The sequence below is a fragment of the Monodon monoceros genome, unplaced genomic scaffold (genome assembly GCF_005190385.1).
Source record: "Monodon monoceros isolate NGI ecotype Baffin Bay Population unplaced genomic scaffold, NGI_Narwhal_1 Super_Scaffold_12, whole genome shotgun sequence".
Classification (NCBI taxonomy): Eukaryota; Metazoa; Chordata; class Mammalia; order Artiodactyla; family Monodontidae; genus Monodon; species Monodon monoceros.
In genome coordinates, this window is record NW_021703768.1 from 119,677,543 (window position 1) to 119,695,405 (window position 17,863).

Sequence of the window (17,863 nt, forward strand, 5' to 3'; positions counted from 1 at the left end):
AAAGACAGTGTATCATATGGTTGCATTTATATGAAATGTCCAGAATAGGCGAGTCTATAGAGACAGAAGGTAGATTTGTGGTTTCTAGGAGCTGAGGGAGTGGGGGAAATAGGGAGTTACTGCTAATATGTATGAGGTTTTTCATGGGGGATGATGAAAATGTTATGTAGAGAGTGGTGATCTATATATTTGTAAATATACTAGAAATTAATGAATTGTAAGCTTTAAATGAGTGACCCTTACAATATGTGAATTATCTCTCAATAAGGTCGTTATTTTAAAAAAATCTTGCCTAGATTCCAACAGATTTTTAGGCTGTGTATTACAGTTTGTTATAAAGTTTGGGAAAAGTCTATGGTATGAGTTGAGTTTCATTTGGAAGAGTGATCTCGATCTGAGTCAGAAAGCTTGATACAACCCGATTTGCAGAGTAAACACTTGGTTCATACTAGAAGAAGCAAGGGATTGAGTTAGTAGGCTCCTTATAGCTGTAAGGGTATAAGAACAATGGTTTGTATAGCAGGTGGTCTCCAGGAAGAAGAACATTGTTTTCCTCCTTTTCTGGTACTTTACTTACCATCCTAGAGGCCAAGTATATTTATTAATAAGTACCACCAAGTGATAAGTACACATGTAAGAGCAAGAGCTGATTCTCTTTGGGAAGAGAAGTTTGGGGAAATTAGAATTCCTTTTTAATTTGATTTGGGGAATTTTCAGTGATTTTTTTAAAGGATTATTTTCTTCATTGGACCTACATTCACCCGTATGTATTAAGAATTGGAGAGATTCTATTTGGGTTAGATCCAAGCTGAGTTCAAGTTCAGCTCAGTTCTCATATTTTACAAGTTTATTTCTTGCCCTGGGATGATGACAAATGTTTATAAATACTCACCTTCCTCCTTTCTGCCATTCCCTTTTCCACTCGGAACACTGTTTGTAGAATGTCTTGTCCTGATGTCCTAAGGAGGTCAAAGATGAACCCATTCTTAAAGATTACCACCCATGTCTAATCATTGGGTAACCAAAGCATGGGGATGAATTTTGGTGGGTTTCCAGCCCTGTTGCCAGGTGGGCGGTTGGTTCTATGCTGTGGAAAAAGTTGCTGTTATTTGCCATTTATTTTCTGAGTGACATTAGGGGGTTTTGGAGCAGATGGAGAACCTGTCACCGCCTGCTGATTTACCTCACAGAGGATGGCTCTTCTGCGTTATTGCTTTTTCCTTAGATAGCTTCTTTGTCCTTGGCTATTTTAATTTTCCTCCTGGTCACTTTTCCTTTTTTCTAGTCATCTGAGCAGAATTTTATTCCTCTCTTTAATTCAGAGTCACTTTTTTTTTTAATGTTTACTTTTATTTTATTTTTCAGTCACTTTTAAGGCAGTTAAGGTTGTACAGGCTCTGCAGCGAGTCTCCCACATATTAACTCTGCAACTTTGGTCAAGATATTTAGCTTTGCCAAATCTCAGTTTCTTCATGTGTAATTTGGGACTCATGATAGTATACCAACCTAGAGGACTTGCTAGGATTAAACAAGGTGAGCTCTGTGGAGCACTTACCTGACATTTATTGAGCATTTACTTTATGCTTTTTGAAGGAGACCAACAAGCAGTTAGTCCTACAGCTCCTGATGATAACAAAACAAGTTAAAGTTTGCTTAGTTATTCCTTCAGTAAAGTGCTCATCGCTCTGTGCTGCAGTTTCGTCAGCTGTAAATAGAGGCTAACCTTGCAGAGAGTTACCATGAAAATTAAATGAGATAGTATGTGCAAAATGGTACTTAGCACTGTACCTGGCATATGGTAAGCTCCTCATGAATGCCAGCAATTTTACATTTTGAATCATTCCTGTACTTTCAGTGGAAAAAATGAAAAGGCTCCATGGCCACACCATGGGACTGAGTCATTCTGGGTTGGTCAAGCACTGTTCCGGGGTTGGTGTGCACGGCTAGCAACTTGACTGCCCCTTTCTTCCTCTTTCAGCTGCACAGTTGGACAGCATTGGCTTCAGCATCATCAGGAAATGCATCCACGCTGTGGAAACCAGAGGTAAAGTAGTTCAACAGATGGCGTTATTCTCAGTGAAGGTTACGCATCTGGTGAGGTGGCAGACCTGCTACCTGCTGTTTCCCAATTTCAAGTGACTCATTAACTCTCCAAATGCCATTGGCAGTGTGTTTCCACAAGTCCTGTTGCTCTGAAGTGCAGAGGCTCTCAACTGATTTAGTCGTCAACCTCTTTGGCTGATCAGAAGATTGTTTTAAATGCATGCATATCAAATACATAGGATTATAAGGAATCCAGTTACTGAAATTCAGTTAAAATACTAAAACCATGGTTGTGATATAATAATATATGTGTTTCTTTGCTAACACTTTCAGTTACCGTGGTGGGTCTGACAACTAGCATAATTCAGAAATAGTGATAGTTCAGGGTGTCTGTAACAACTGTAACGTGTTCGGAAAATATCTGTGGTTTCTGACCAAGTTGCAGGTACTGCTAATGCTGTGATTTGTTGCTTATATTGCAGTGGAAGGAAATGTTTAATTTCACTTATAGATTAGTGGAAATAAAGGTGTGGTTGTTTTCCTATGGAAGTTGATAGACACCCTGAATTCTCTAGTGGGCCACTTGGGGTCTGTAGACCCCAGGTTAGGAACCCTGTCCTGGGCACTATCTGGGTAGGGAGAAGGGGTCAGGCCCCTGTTTTCCTGCCGTGGTGCTGTGGTCAGGCCCTGCCTGTCAAACACTGACCTTTCCTGGGTCCATAGGAACAGCGCTTTGAGGTCAGGGAAGCTGGTTCATCCCCGTGATCTCCATCCCTTCCGCAAAGATCGCCGCAGAGGGGATTCCTCAGTTCCGGCAGTTTCGAGCTTTGAATGCACTGTCTGTTGTACGCAGAGGAAAGCTGATCACTGTCTTTCCACTGGATTTGATTTGAACCATTGTCAAAGATGGGAATCTTATTTATTCTACAGCCTCTCAACCCTCCAGCCCTTTTTATTTGTTTGAGGAAGTTCTGTCTTTTAAAATAGAAATATGCCAGTTCAGAAATATAAGCATGTTTATAAAGGCTATGAAGCACTGAGTAGAGGGGAAGAAAAAAAAATACCCTTATAATTTCTATTCCTAGGTATCTAGTCAAAAAGTATTCTTTCCAAGGTAATTATTTTAATGTGTGCTAACATTCTTATAGATGTTTCCTTATTTCTGCTATACCTTCCTTCAATGAAGAGTTAAGGTAGCTTGCAAAGATATGTAAAATATAGGCAGAGAATGTAAAGTAGTAGGCGAGATTTCTGGGAACTGATCTTGAGGAAATAAGGTCATGGGCCAACTTGAGCCACAAAGATGTTTATACTATGGTGTTAAGGTAAAAAATCAGAAACTGGCCAAATGTCTCAAAAATTGGTTACATCAACCGTGTGCTCCATGCATGCAGTGAAACACTGAATCACTAAAAATGCAGTGGAAATACATTTATTGAAATCCAAGATTTTCATTATTATATATCAAGTGAAAAATGCAAGTTACGAACCAGCCTGCCCACTCTGAACGGGTTCTGGGAATAGTGGGGAGGGGAGAGATCATACCTGCACAGGTTGTCAGTGGGTGTCTCTGCTGGTTTTCACTATCTTCCATGGATTTGTCTATTTTCCATAACTGCAGTTTCTACATTTTTTTAAGTGTGTATTACTAAGGTAATTTTTCAACAGCCAGTTGATTTTTGCTCATCATTTTAAAAGAAAAGAATGAGAAATCAGAGGTACAGGCTTAACAAAGGTAAAGGCATAAAAATAGAGTCAAAAATGAGTTCAAAACAGAAGTCCCCTCCCCTCTACGATGAAGTTCACGTGCATGCCGGAGGTGGGCTGACCGCTTAGTCTCTCAGTTTTCAGCCGCCAAAACCAAGAGGGCCACCTAATCATTTAAAATCCTTCACAGAATCTGTGTGATAAATGCAAACGCATAGCTCAGGAGGATGACTTTTTCTGATATAAAACCAGAAAATATGTGCAATAAGCAGTAGAGGAAGAAGAGGGTCTCCGCTTGGTCTGGTCTCTTAGCCTCTGCCTCCTCGTCCCCTCCCCCTCTAAAATGAGGATGAACATGATGTGTTTTAACAGCTAAAGAAGTTTTCATTTAGCACAAAGAGGAATCGAGGACGGTGTGTGTTAAATGCCATTTTTGCATAAATGCTTGGAAGGAAGTGGGTTGTCTCCCTACTGCAGTACGTGTATGTACACACATATTGGTGGTGACCAGAGGTGAACAGACTTCCCGTACTCTCTGAGGTCCATTAATCATCCAGCAGGAGCTGGGAGTGTGTCAAGCTCCAGGAAAGCGCAAGGACAAAAGAAGTAGAGATGTTTCAGAAAGGATAAGCCCTTCAAGCCACCACATGAATGAATAATGGTTCTGCTACTCAGTAACTTGGGGCCCATCCCTTAGGAGACCCGGGGTCTCCTAGCCGGTGAAGCAGGCAGGATGATGTACATGTTTTTTTTTTTTTTAGCTGCGTCGGGTCTTGGTTGCAGCACGCAGGCTTCTCTCTAGTTGCAGCGCGTGGGCTTCTCTCTAGTTGTGGCATGTGGGTTCTCTCTCTAGTTGTGGTGCCCAGTCTCCAGGGTGCATGGGCTCTGTAGTTTGTGGCACGTGGACTCCCTTGTTGAGGTGCACGAGCTCAGTAGTTGTAGCGCGAGGGTTTAGTTGCCCCGCCACATGTGGAATCTTAGTTCCCCTACCAGGGATTGAACCCATGTCCCCTGCACTGGAAGGCAGATTCTTTACCACTGGACCACCAGGAAAGTCCTGATGTACATGCTTTTACAATCCATTTGAGCTGTAAAATCCTGTCATTCCAGACCACTTCCTTTTGTTTATCAGTTCCACTTTTGTAGAGGTCTTGTTGAAGACACTGCAGAATCAGCCTTTTCCCAAGTTTATTCCAGGAAATTTTGTTTTGACCCCAAACTGACGAATGTTTTATTCATTCTGTCCTGTATTGTAGACTGATCTAGGTGCTGGGGATATAACGGTAAAGAAGACAGAATCACTGTACTTAAAGTTTACATGGTAGTTGTGGGGGAAGACAAACAAGAAACCAAATAAGAAAGATGATTTCAGATACTGTTAACTGCTATAAAGAAAAGACAACTGGGTAAGGCAGTGGCCAATAGTGTTGGTCATTGGGATGCTTTCTATTGAAGAGGTTGCATGTAAGCTGAGACCTGAATGATGAAAAGATCTGGGAGAAGAGTGTTACAGGTAGAGGGAATCTTGTTCAGAGGCTGAGGTTTGGAGGCATGAGCTTTGTATATTGGAGTAACAGGAAGGCCATCGGTGCTGGAGCAGCATGAAGGTGGTTGATAAAGCAGTCAGAGGTGGGCCTGTGCTCAACCATGTAGGGCCTTACAGGCCGTGGTAAGTTTTGATTGTGATCCAGATGCAATGGGAAGCCATTGGAAGGTTTTTAAGAAAAGAGATGGTTTGAACTGATTGATACTTTGAGAAGCTCATTTTGGGTACTGGGTGGAGAATGGACATCAGGGGAATAAGAGGCAGCAAGAGACCAGTTAGTTGAGAGGTGTCAGATATGATGGGCTTAGGACCAGCAGGAGAAAAGTCATTTCATATCACTTGGTCTGAATGTAAATGATACAGTGATGATCTAATCCTTGCAGTTAAATGAACAAAGTACTGAGGCGGGTTAGTTTTGGTTCTTTGTTTGGGTGTTTGAAGGTAAACCCCTTTTAGCCTATTTGAATGTTTTCTTGGGTTTAAGAAAGGTGACCCACTTTTTTCCTTTTTTTTTTTGTGGTACGCGGGCCTCTCACTATTGTGGCCTCTCCCGTTGCGGAGCACAGGCTCCGGGTGCGCAGGCCCAGTGGCCATGGCTCATGGGCCCAGCCGCTCCGCGGCACGTGGGATCTTCCCGGACCAGGGCACGAACCCGTGTCCCCTGCATCGGCAGGCGGACTCTCAACCACTGCGCCACGAGGGAAGCCCCTCTTTTTTCTTTATGAAGAATATTTGCACCACAAATGAATGGATTTTCTAATTTCTCAGTTTTGGCTAATATTGTCAAAAATTAAAAATGCCCCAACACCTCAATATTTGCCTTCTCTATGTGAAAGTAATTTGTAAAGTGTTCATCCTTTTCTGTAGTATGAAAATTTTTTTTATCATTTCATTTTTGTCTTTTTAAATTAAAAAACTGGTTAAATATGATATGTTTAAAAGTATATAGCATCTTTCAAAACTCTTCAAATGCTGCCTTGGCAAGAGAAGAGGGAGGTTTCCTGCCCCTCTGATGACTGAACTAATACGAGGGCTGAAGTGTGCAGCACATCCATGAAATCCTAGACAGTTGTACCAAATCCCACTCCTTCGCTAAGAGCAGAGCTGAGTGACAGGGGACTTTAATTAGAGCAGCTTTTAGAAGGCCCGAGAAAATGAAAAAAAGTGCATTTGGCTGGGTTGGCCTGACTTGTGTTCTGACGTGCCTCTAATTAAATCATCACTGTTTCTCTTCTCAGGGATCAATGAGCAAGGGCTCTACCGAATCGTGGGGGTCAATTCCAGAGTGCAGAAGCTGCTGAGTATCCTGATGGGTGAGTGCAGTGGCTCTGCCAGGCAGTTCCCAACGGTTGAAGGGGGATCCTCTTGAGAAGGAATCTGGGTGTCCAAGAGGTAAATCCCAGAAATCAGCTGACCCACTCAGCAGCGGTCATGGCCATGGGCATTACTGGAAGAGACATTGAATGGAATTGGACAAAACAAAAAATGGCCAGTCCAAGGCTCCACACCCTCTCTGTGGACTTGGTTACCACCAGTCCAAGTAGCGCTCCACCGCTCATGTGACCGCCACACCCTACTCTGTCTTTAATAGCTCATGACTCCCTCTGTCCTCTTTGGAGACCGGCACTTCATGGGGCACACCCATTGCCCAAGGAAGCTCAATCCTTCTAGCCTGCAGAGGACCTCAGATCTCATGTTCCTAGTGACTGAGGAGGTGTCACCCCATGACTCCCAGATAAAATGTGTAGAAGCAGATAAGTCTTCTGATCCTCTTTGCTTCTAGATTTCCAGCTAGTCTCTGTCATTTGAGCAGCAGAAGCTCCTTTGCAGCTGGCTGGTATAAATATAAAACCACTATCTCTAAATGTGCAGCATTTGAATCAAAAACCCATGAGCCAATGAGCCAAATTTGCCTAGGCTGCACATTTCCTGTATTTTTAGATATGAATGCAGGCAGCCTCGGTGAGTCACGTGGATCTAAATGGCAAACAGATCAGATTTCACAGATCCGTGGCTGTTACTCATCCCCATGGAAGCCTAGCCATGCAGAGATAGACTGTCGCTCAGGGTCCCCGCTCAGTGTTTTGGGCAGGGACACTGCTCTTTGTTAGTATTTGTCATTTTTTTTTTTTTTTTGCCATCCCAGTTTCTGAAAATAATTTTCATATGTATAGAAATCTCATCTCTCATGTTGATCAGAAAAACTGTCTCTTTTCGAGAGAGCTACTTGCCTCTTGTAAGCAAAAGTCTCATGCATGGTAGTTGCAGTGAGATCAGTTTGTTTAGCCATTCACCCTCTGAAGGACAGCTGGGTTATTTCTAGTCTGGGGGTGAATAATGCTGCTGTAAACACTGTGTACAGGTTTTTGTATGAAGATTAATTTGTTTCTGTGGGATAAACGCCCAAGAGTGCTGTTGCTGCGTTGTACAGTATATGGTTAATTTTTGAAAAGTTCTAATGTAAGAAAGAATGAACAGTCTAACAGGTATCAGCCCTCAGTCTTTCATTTCCAATCAGAGCTGCAAACATTTGTGGAGTGTCTGCTCTCTGAAGCAGATTGTCAGGTGCTAGAGATGAAACTTTAGAAAGAGTCATTCTTTGTTTGCAGAGTATCCAGGTAGGGGGAGTTATGCATGTATGTGAAAACTGTAATGTAAAATATGATGCTGGCACCCAGTGGGAGCTGGATCTAGAAGATGGAGTAGTGAAGGAGAGAACAGAAGAATAATTCAGATTCAGGACATGTCATGAACCAAGAGTATTGATTTCACTAGTAGTAGTAGTAGTATTTTAATATTTGAAAGTACTTGAGGCTGCAACAGGAGAGTGAAAGCTGAAAAGCTGAAATGGCCCCTTTGGTTGAGGAACTTGAACATTGTGCTAAGGAGTTTGGGTTTTTTTTTCTCTGTAGGAAGTAAGATGCTATTAAAATGTCAAAGTAGTGGAGTTGTATGTGTTAGTACTCTTTTTACACAAAAGTGTCAAGAAGACAATTCAGAATAGTCATTTATTTGTTCACATTACTGGTGAGTCCAAGATGGCAGAAGCATGGCAGGGTCTGGTGACTCCACATTTGTTGGAGGCTTTCCCACTCCTTTCTTCTGGCTTCTCATTATTTGTAAGCTCTACTTGTCTTCATATTGACTATGTTCTCTGTGGGAAGGTCCCAGATAATCCAGCCTCAGTGGTCCTTGAAGCTTGTATCACTGAAAGAAGCGTGTCTTTCTTGATGGTTTCGACAGAAGGTCCCAGGGTGGACTTTGATTGGTCCATATGGGGGCCATTCACATGATTCATTTCACAGCCTCAGGCCAGTCACATGACATACAGAAGATTGATCCCGATGGCCTGGATCCTGTGCCTGTCTCTGGTGATCCCATGCCACCTCTAGGAGGTTGGTGGGTGGGGGGCAAGTAGGGTGTGTGAGGGGTTAGTCCATAGAACCCTGGGGACTGAGCAGGATTATTAATAGAATGATAGAGGAGTGCTTTTCTGAAATAATGCTACTGGGTGATTTTTTTTAAAAAAGTATGTCCAACATAGGTGTAACTCTATCAGATGCTAGTTTTAGGGGGATAATGCTGGCAGCAGTGTGGAGCCCACATCTGATCACGGAATCACATGGAGGAAGAAGACAGTTGGGATAGATTAGGCAGAGCATACCTGATCAGCGGCTGAACCAGATAGCTGCTCTGAGGTCAGAAAATAGGACAGGCTCAAAGTGACTGGAGCAGGAGAATCAGTGGGACTTTGTAACCAACTAGATACAGGGGAGTCGACGGGCAGAGAGATTTCAGAGGCAGCGGGTGATTATGTGAGGTGGCGCCGATGAAGAGAAACACGACATTCGAGACGGTTTTGCCAATTTAAAGAAGAACCATCTTAGCTCATTTGTGAGTGGTATGAAAAGATCTTGTTTTTATCACTTCCCTTAGTGACCTTTGAACAAGATATCTGTCCTGTTCTCTTCCTCAGTTTTCCTAGGGACAGACAACATAGTCATGAACATCTCAGAAATGTCATGAGAAATAAAACCCAGCAGCTGTCTCTGCCAGGAGGACATGACAGATAGACTGGATCCCACACTGAGGTTCAGCCAGAGTTGAGAGATGACCACCGTGCGAGATCTAATCAGAAGTGTTGAGAATGGTATCTGGGATTCTTACTATCAATTAAGTTAAACATGAGATAGTTAAACATGAGATCTTGGAATTGAGGGATCAGTTAAGTTAAACATGAGATCTTGGAATTGAGGGATCACCCATTAGGCCAGAGAAACTCCAGACCTGAAGGCAGAGCCCTGTCTCCCTTCCCCTTTGTGAACATGCTCTCATCTTCATCGGTTCTTGGTACTTGTCCTGTACTGGGTTAGCCAAGAGTGTAAAAAAATATGGCTCCTATACTCCAAAGCCTCTCCCTGACATGGCTGGGTTGAGTGTGAACCATTCGTTCCCTGTTCTGGGTTCTGTATTCACTGGATGCCCTATTATGTACCAGGTACTAAGATTTGGATTATTGGTCAGTCTCTCAGAAATGGAATAGTGCATTTTTATTACTGAAAAGGTGAGTTAGAATTAAGTAAAACCAGAGGTTTCCTCTGATCACTTGGAGTTGGCTTTGTCTACTCTTGATACATTGGGGGACTGTAGGTAGGAGGAAGAATAGAAGAGCCAGACTATGAGAACATCGTATTTTGCTGATTAGGATTCCTTAAGAAAGCTTGCCAGAATTTCTCATAGCATATGCGGTGTGGCTTCCTGCTAGTGTCATACCAAGTGCTGCCCCTCATCGCTTCCTCCTGGCAACAGAGGTCATTAGTCTTTGAAGAGTGAAGAGGACGAAGACTTGTAGATTCCTGGAAATAGCGTGGCTTCCATGTGTGTACTGTTTGTTTACTTTTTCTCCCCCGGTATGTTAAGTAAAGATAAATCTTTCTAAAGTTTAGCTCAACATTTAAAAAATACAGACAGCTCTGTCTGTGCATGTTCAGTACATGTCTGTCTCTCCCTGTATAGTTTTTCATAAGAGATTTTTTTTAATTAATTAATTTATTTTGGGCTACATTGGGTCTTCGTTGCTGTGTGGGCTTTTTCTAGTTATGGCAAGTGGGAGCCTCTCTTCTTTGCGGTGGCTTCTCTTGTTGCGGAGCACAGGCTCTAGGCACGCGGACTAAAGTACTTGTGGCACATGGGCTCAGTAGTTGTGGCTCGTGGGCTCTAGAGCACAGGCTCAGTAGTTGTGGTGCGTGGGCTTAGTTGCTCCGCGGCATGTGGGCTCTTCCTGGACCAGGGCTCGAACCCATGTCCCCTGCATTGGCAGGCGGATTCTTAACCACTGTACCACCAGGGAAGTCCCATGTATAGATTTTTAAATACCTTTTTCTGATTAAAAGTTATGAGTGGTCATAGTAGCAAATTTGGAGAAATAGAAAATGTAGAAAGAAGAAAAATAAAAGTCGGGCAGACCAGAGACAATCTTTACTGACCATTTCATCATATGACTGTCACCTTTTAAATATAATATTCTATCATATAACATAAAAAATACAAATTGGAATCACACTGTGCATATATAATGCTTTTAGCAGTCTTCTTTCACATAACAATACAGTGTCTATTTTATGTTACTCAGGTTCCTCTAAAGTGCAACTTTTTTGGGTCATGTATTGTGTAGGTCAGCCCCCTATTCCCAGATCCATAGACTGATTTCAGTTCTTCATCATTCTAGAAAGCACTCAGGAGAACATCCCCATGGGACAGGATAGCAGAGGTTTAGAGTGTACATTTTGGAGTTAAGCAAGTTATAATTAAACTGCTTGTCCATTTGACTTTACACAAATTATTTAAGCCCGTCTAGTCTTCTATCTCATTATCTGTAGTAATAGCCTCTGCCTCTGTAATAATGGGAGGATTAAATGAAAAGATGCATGTGGGTTGCTGAGTCCAGAGCCTCCACATGTTAGTCACTAAATGTTAGCTGTTATTTTTAATTTTTTAAATAAATTTATTTATATTTATTTTTGGCTGCGTTGGGTCTTCATTGCCATGCAGGGGCTACTCTTTGTTGCAGTGCGCGAGCTTCTCTTTGCGGTGGCTTCTCTTGTTGCGGAGCACGGGCTCTAGGCGCGTGGGCTTCAGTAGTTGTGGCGTGCAGGCTCAGTAATTGTGGTGCATGGCTTAGTTGCTCCGTGGCATGTGGGATCTTCCCAGACCAGGGCTTGAACCCATGTCCCCTGCATTGGCAGGTGGATTCTTAACCACTGTGCCACTAGGGAAGTCCCTATTTTTAATTTTTATATGCATATTTAATTATTTCCTTAGGGTTTATTTTAAGATGTTGAATTGCTGGGTCAAGGTATGTACATGTTTTCAAGGCCTTTAATTGATATTCCCAAATTTGCTGTCAGCAAAGTCTGAGGTGAGTGTCCTTTACCACACACATCCTTGCCATACTCTGTTACTTTTTTGCATTTAAATTATAAGTATTTTTTAAAAATAATTCTGGTGGAAGCTGACCGTTTTTCCTATGTTTCTTGCCGGTTTTTATTCTTTCATGAATTGCCTGTTTGTGTTCTTTCCCTATTTTTCTATTGATGTATTCATCTTTTGAATTTAAAACCTTTTTAGGTATGGAGGCTATGTTACCAATATTTTTTTTCAGATTATCATCTTGAACTTTATTTATGGTACTTTTGTTTTTGTTTTGTCTTATGAATATTTAAAATTTTCATGAATTCAAATCTTTTATGAAGTCAGTCTTTTTCGTATATGGATTATGCCCTAAAAGACCTTACCAGTTTCAGGACTACAAAACCTTTTTATTTTCCTTAAAATCCACCTGGAATATATTCATGCAAAAAGGAAACTAACTCTCCTTTTCCTCAAATACTTATCTGATTGACAAATAACCATGTAAGGAGAAAATTTCTCCCTTTCCACTACTTTAAATATCACCATATAGTCATTCTCTTATACATGTTGGGGTCCAGTGAAGGAGTTTTCACACATATTTTTCTAAAGGAAAACAGATTCTTTTTCTGTTTGTTATTCTGCAATTCTCAGTCTTTAAAAAAAAAATCGTCTTCATTTTTCATCTTTTAATGTTTGTTTTTCTCTTGATTCTTTGCATTATAGCAAAATTCTAAAACTTGCACCCTATATCCATGCCATTTATTTAAATTTCTTTTGGGCTGATTTTTTTTTGCTGCTTATAATGCAAATTTTAATTGCGTAATTGAATTTTCAGTGTTTTTACTAACTTATTTAGCTCTTTTCATTTCTGCCTTTCAGCTGTCACCTTTATTATTTCAGCCTGTTTCTTTTTTTGCTTTGATTTCTTATTTCACAACACCCATATTTTTCTGAATTTTATTTATAATACAGAACAGATGCTTTCTGAAGTGTTTTTAGAGTGCTTTGGTTTCTGTGTTTCATGAAAACAAGTATTTTATCAGCTTTTTTATCTTCTTTTTCATTAAACCTAAACACAGAGACGTTTATAAATCTTTGCAGTTAACTTCACTGTGGGTAGATTCTCCTTGCTCTGCTGCAGTTTTCCTGGGTCCTGTTAGAATCATTCTCTCACATGATATTAGAGCACTGTTGTACATGGCTCCATCCAACTTTCTGGCGCTCTTAAATCTTTCATTTAGTGTGGACCTACGTGTACTCATGAAAAGTTTTCTCCTGGTTCTGCTATTTGGTCGTGGTTCTGGGAGAAGTGGAGTTACTTCCTGGTTAATCTGAAGTGTGCTGTGGTTCTTCACTTGTCACTGTCATGTTTCTTCTAGGACTTTCCCCTTCTGAATTCACTTCCCTTTATATAAGCAGACACCCCTCCACTTCTGTCCCAGTCTCATTTCACTGCCCGGATTGTAATCTCAGGACACTGAGCTGTGCTCTGGTTGGGTAGGAGCAGTGCAGCATGGCACCCCTCCCTGGGGTGGCTTCGGCTATACTTTAGGGTGGGCGAAAGGCCGTCGCCTATCACATTGTTCCCCCAGGTGGGTCTTCCTCCGGGCTTCACCTGAGCTTTGCCTGGTGGATATTCCTCTGGGGACAGGCAGAATGTTCACTGTGAGCCTCATTTTCTGTGCTTTTGAAACTTTCTGTCCCTTCGTGTGTGTATGTGTGTGTGTCTTTATTAGTTTCTCACAGTGGTGGTGAAGGAATGAAAGTTTAGTGTTGCTGTTTTTTCTCTTCTTATCCTGTAACTTTTTCCGGTTTTGTTTTGATTTTATTTTTTGTTTGTTTTACTAATGTTTAAAGTAAGGTTGGTGCTGTAGAGAACACATGGAAGGTATTAAATTGCGATGCTTTAAAGCACCAAGTTACAGTAGAATGCCTTACCCACTGATATCTGATCCAGCCATGAACCATCCTTCTGACTCCTCTGGGACCTTCATTTCTCACACCCTTTCACAGCGCAGCATAAATAAAAGCAAGCAAGAGCTTCTTCCCTAAGAAACCCTAATAGATATTTTTCATGACAACTTCTAAGACCTAAAGGCTTGCAGAAACAGCCCCAAGGTTTGAAGACTAGTCTCATGGAAGCAGCAGAGTCATGCATGTTGTATACTTCCAATTTTAGCCACCAGTAAAGAGGAGCAGACAAATGATGACCAGGACTGGGAGAGAGTAGACTGCTTGGATGAAAGATTGATCCTTCTGGGAACTAGTAAGGTCACTATTAACCACAATCTGGACTTGCCAGAGAATGGAGACCACAGATGGATGCTCATCTTCCTGTCTGCTCTTCCCACTGTCATCTTTGCTTATAGGGATGCTTCAAGCAGGTTCTCCTAAGACAGGGACTTGAGACAGCAGTAGCTTTTGGATCTCAGAACAGAAGTGGCTGTAAGTACTCTGGATTCTTTGGCACTAGATATGGAAGGTGTTTGAAGTTTTTAAGAGGTACAACTTTTATAATCAGAAAAAAATTGATAAGCAGATTTGCTTATCAAATTGCCAAGCATTAAATCTAGCCTTGCAAGAATTGCCTGTAGGATAAATAAAACGAAGTCTTAATTTACACAGAGGATAGTATACTTACATGAACAACTTCCTCAAAGATGTAATGGAGATGGAGGATGTGAAAGGCTCAAGAAGATTTTAGAAAAAGACAAACAAAATACAACTAATGTTTAAATGCAGGAAAGCAAGATGATATTTTCTTTGGAATGACATATAGATTACTGGAACAGACAGGAGAATCTAGAACTAGGACCCACTCATATATGGTCAATTGATCTGTGATAAAGGTGTCAGAATAATTCAATAGGGAAAGGGCATTTGTTTTCAGCAAATGGTACTAGTACAACTGGACATCCATATGAGAAAAAAATAAATTCAACCCTTAAACTATATACAAAAACTAACTCAAAATAGATTATAGTCCTAAACCTAAGAGATAAAACTATTAAACTTCAAGAAGAAAACACACAAAGCAGGAACCATAAAAGAAAAATCTGATAAACTGAACTTTACCCAAATAAAAAAAAGCTTCTCCTCCTGAAAATATATTAAGAAAGAGAAAAGACAAGCTACAAGAGAAAATATTTGCAAAATATGTATCTGATAAATGATTTGTATCCAGAATGTATTAAAAATAACTCTTGCAATTCAGTAGTCAGAATGTAACCACCCCAGTTTTTAAAATGGACACAAGATTTGAACAAAGAGTTCACCAAAGAAAATACACAGATGGCCAAAAAGTACATGAAAAGATGACCAACATCAGTAGTCATTAAGGAAAAGCAAATTTTAACAATGTTATTTCTACACACCTACTAGAATACCTAAAATTTCAAAATTAAACATATGACCATATCATGTGTTCATGAAGATGTGAAGCAACTAGAGTTCTCCTGTTGGCTGGTGGGAATGCAAAATGGCCCAACTGTTTTGGAAAACCATTTGGAAGTTTTGATAAAGTTAAACATATTTATCATATGACCCACTCCTACATATTTGTGCCCAGTTCCACTCCTAGGTATTTACCCAAGAGATGAAAATGTAGCCCATAAGACCTGAATGCAGAGATTTACAGCTGCTTTATTTGTGACAGCCAGAAACTGGAAACAACCCAAAGTCTACCAACTAGTCAATGGATATGTCCATAAAATTGAATAGTACTCAGTAATAAAAGGATCAAACTACTGGCCTGTGCAACAACAGGGATGGATTTCACAAGTATTATGCTATGGAAAGTGGTTGCCAGGGGCTAGAGATGGAGGGAGAGGGGATTGGCTATGGAGAAAGAGGCACAGGAGAATTTTTGCGGGGGATGGGGGTGATGACAATGACTTACGTCTTGATTCTGGTGGTGGTTACCCCATGACTATATGTATATTTGTCAAAAATCATGGCAGTGTATACTTTAAAAGGTTGAGTATATCTCAGTAAACTTGACTTTAAAACACACACATAGGAGAGGATTCTCAATTTTCCTCCTCAGTAAAAAATGCAAATTAAAGCAGATGACTTTTTTTTTTAACCTATCAGATTGAATAAGATCAAAGTGTTTGATTACACATTGTTGTCAAGGATTTGAGGAAGGAGTCACACTCATTCTTAAATGTAATGGTACAACCTTTGGGAGGTTAGTTGAGCAGTATCTTTCAAAATTAAAAATGCACATACTTTTTGACTCAGAAATTCCACTTAGAGGAATTTTTTCTCTAGGTAAGACATATATAATGCAACAGTGGTTTATATCATTGTTTACCATAGCAACATCCAGTGGACAACCTTCATCTCCATGAATGGGGACATTAACCGTGGTACAGTGAAGTACTGTAAGGTAGTGTTATTATATGGAACAGTTTCTTAAGATATTGTTAAATGAAAATAGCAGTGCACAGAACGACATCTATAATGTGCTTCCATTTGTGTTTTTAGAAAGCTGTACATATTCATAAAACTGCTTGTTTATGTACATACTGTTAGAGATTGCATACATGCACAAAACCATTATTGAGTCATCTCTAGCACAGGAAACCGTTACCTTTTGATGTTTATCTATTTGTTTTGCTTGAATTTTTTTTTTTTTTGGCCGTGTTCATATATTACCTTCTCAATTGAAGAGAAAAAGGTTTTTAAAAAATTTTTGAATTATATTTTATTTTATTATACAGCACGTTCTCATCAGTCATCAGTTTATACACATCAGCATATACATTGTCAATCCCAATCACCCAATTCAGCACACCACCACCACCACCCTGCCGCTTTCCACCCTTGGTGTCCATACCTTTGTTCTCTACATCTGTGTCTCAATTTCTGCCCCGCAAACCGGTTCGTCTGTACCATTTTTCTAGGTTCGACATATATGTGTTAATATACAATATTTGTTTTTCTCTTTCTGACTTAGTTCACTCTGTATGACAGTCTCTAGATCCATCCACATCTCAACAGATGACCGAATTTCGTTCCTTTTTATGGCTGAGCAATATTCCATTGTATACATATACCACATCTTCTTTATCCATTCATCTGTCGATGGGCGTTTAGGTGGCTTCCATGACCTGGCTATTGTAAATAGTGCTGCAATGAACATTGGGGTGCATGTGTCATTTTGAATTATGGTTTTCTCTGGGTATATGCCCAGTAGTGGGATTGCTGGATCATATGGTAATATTATTTTTAGCTTTTTAAGGAACCTCCATACTGTTCTCCATAGTGGCTGTATTAATTTACATTCCCACCAACAATGCAAGAGGGTTCCCTTTTCTCCACAACCTCTCCAGCATTTGTTGTTTGTAGATTTTCTGATGATGCCCATTCTAAGTGGTGTGAGGTGATACCTCATTGTAGTTTTGATTTGCATTTCTCTAATAATTAGTGATGTTGAGCATCTTTTCATGTGCTTCTTGGCCATCTGTTTGTCTTCTTTGGAGAAACGTCTATTTAAGTCTTCTGCCCATTTTTGGATTGGGTTGTTTGTCTTTTTAATATTGAGCTGCATGAGCTGTGTATATATTTTGGAGATTAATCCTTTGTCTGTTGATTCGTTTGCAAATATTTTCTCCCATTCTGAGGGTTGTCTTTTTGTCTTGTTTATGGTTTCCTTTGCTGTGCAAAAGCTTTGAAGTTTCATTACATGCCATTTGTTTATTTTTGTTTTTATTTCCATTACTATAGGAGGTGGATCAAAAAAGATGTTGCTGTAATTTATGTCAAAGATTGTTCTTCCTATGTTTTCCTCTAAGAGTTTTATAGTGTCCAGTCTTACATCTAGCTCTCTAATCCATTTTGAGTTTATTTTTGTGTATGGTGTTAGGGAGTGTTCTAATTTCATTCTTTTACATGTAGCTGTCCAGTTTTCCCAGAACCACTTACTGAAGAGACTGGCTTTTCTCCATTGCATATCATTGCCTCTTTGTCATAGATTAGTTGACCCTAGGTGCGTGGGTTTATCTCTGGGCTTTCAATCCTGTTCCATTGATCTATATTTCTGGTTTTGTGCCAGTACCATATTGTCTTGATTACTGTAGCTTTGTAGTACAGTCTGAAGTCAGGGAGTCTGATTCCTCTAGCTCTGTTTCTTTCCCTCTAGACTGCTTTGGC

The 17,863-nt window shown here is 40.4% G+C and overlaps 1 protein-coding gene across 5 annotated transcripts in view; it reads left to right on the plus strand.

Annotated features, from left to right (window-relative positions):
• Window positions 1–17,863, plus strand: part of ARHGAP26 (Rho GTPase activating protein 26) — a 485,730-nt gene that overhangs the window by 277,175 nt on the left and 190,692 nt on the right. For all 5 annotated transcript variants that reach the window (XM_029215618.1, XM_029215622.1, XM_029215620.1 and 2 more), the window contains exons 13-14: window positions 1,979–2,044; window positions 6,535–6,609. In XM_029215618.1, the coding sequence (XP_029071451.1) occupies window positions 1,979–2,044; window positions 6,535–6,609 (141 nt within the window). The remainder of the gene's footprint in view (window positions 1–1,978; window positions 2,045–6,534; window positions 6,610–17,863) is intronic.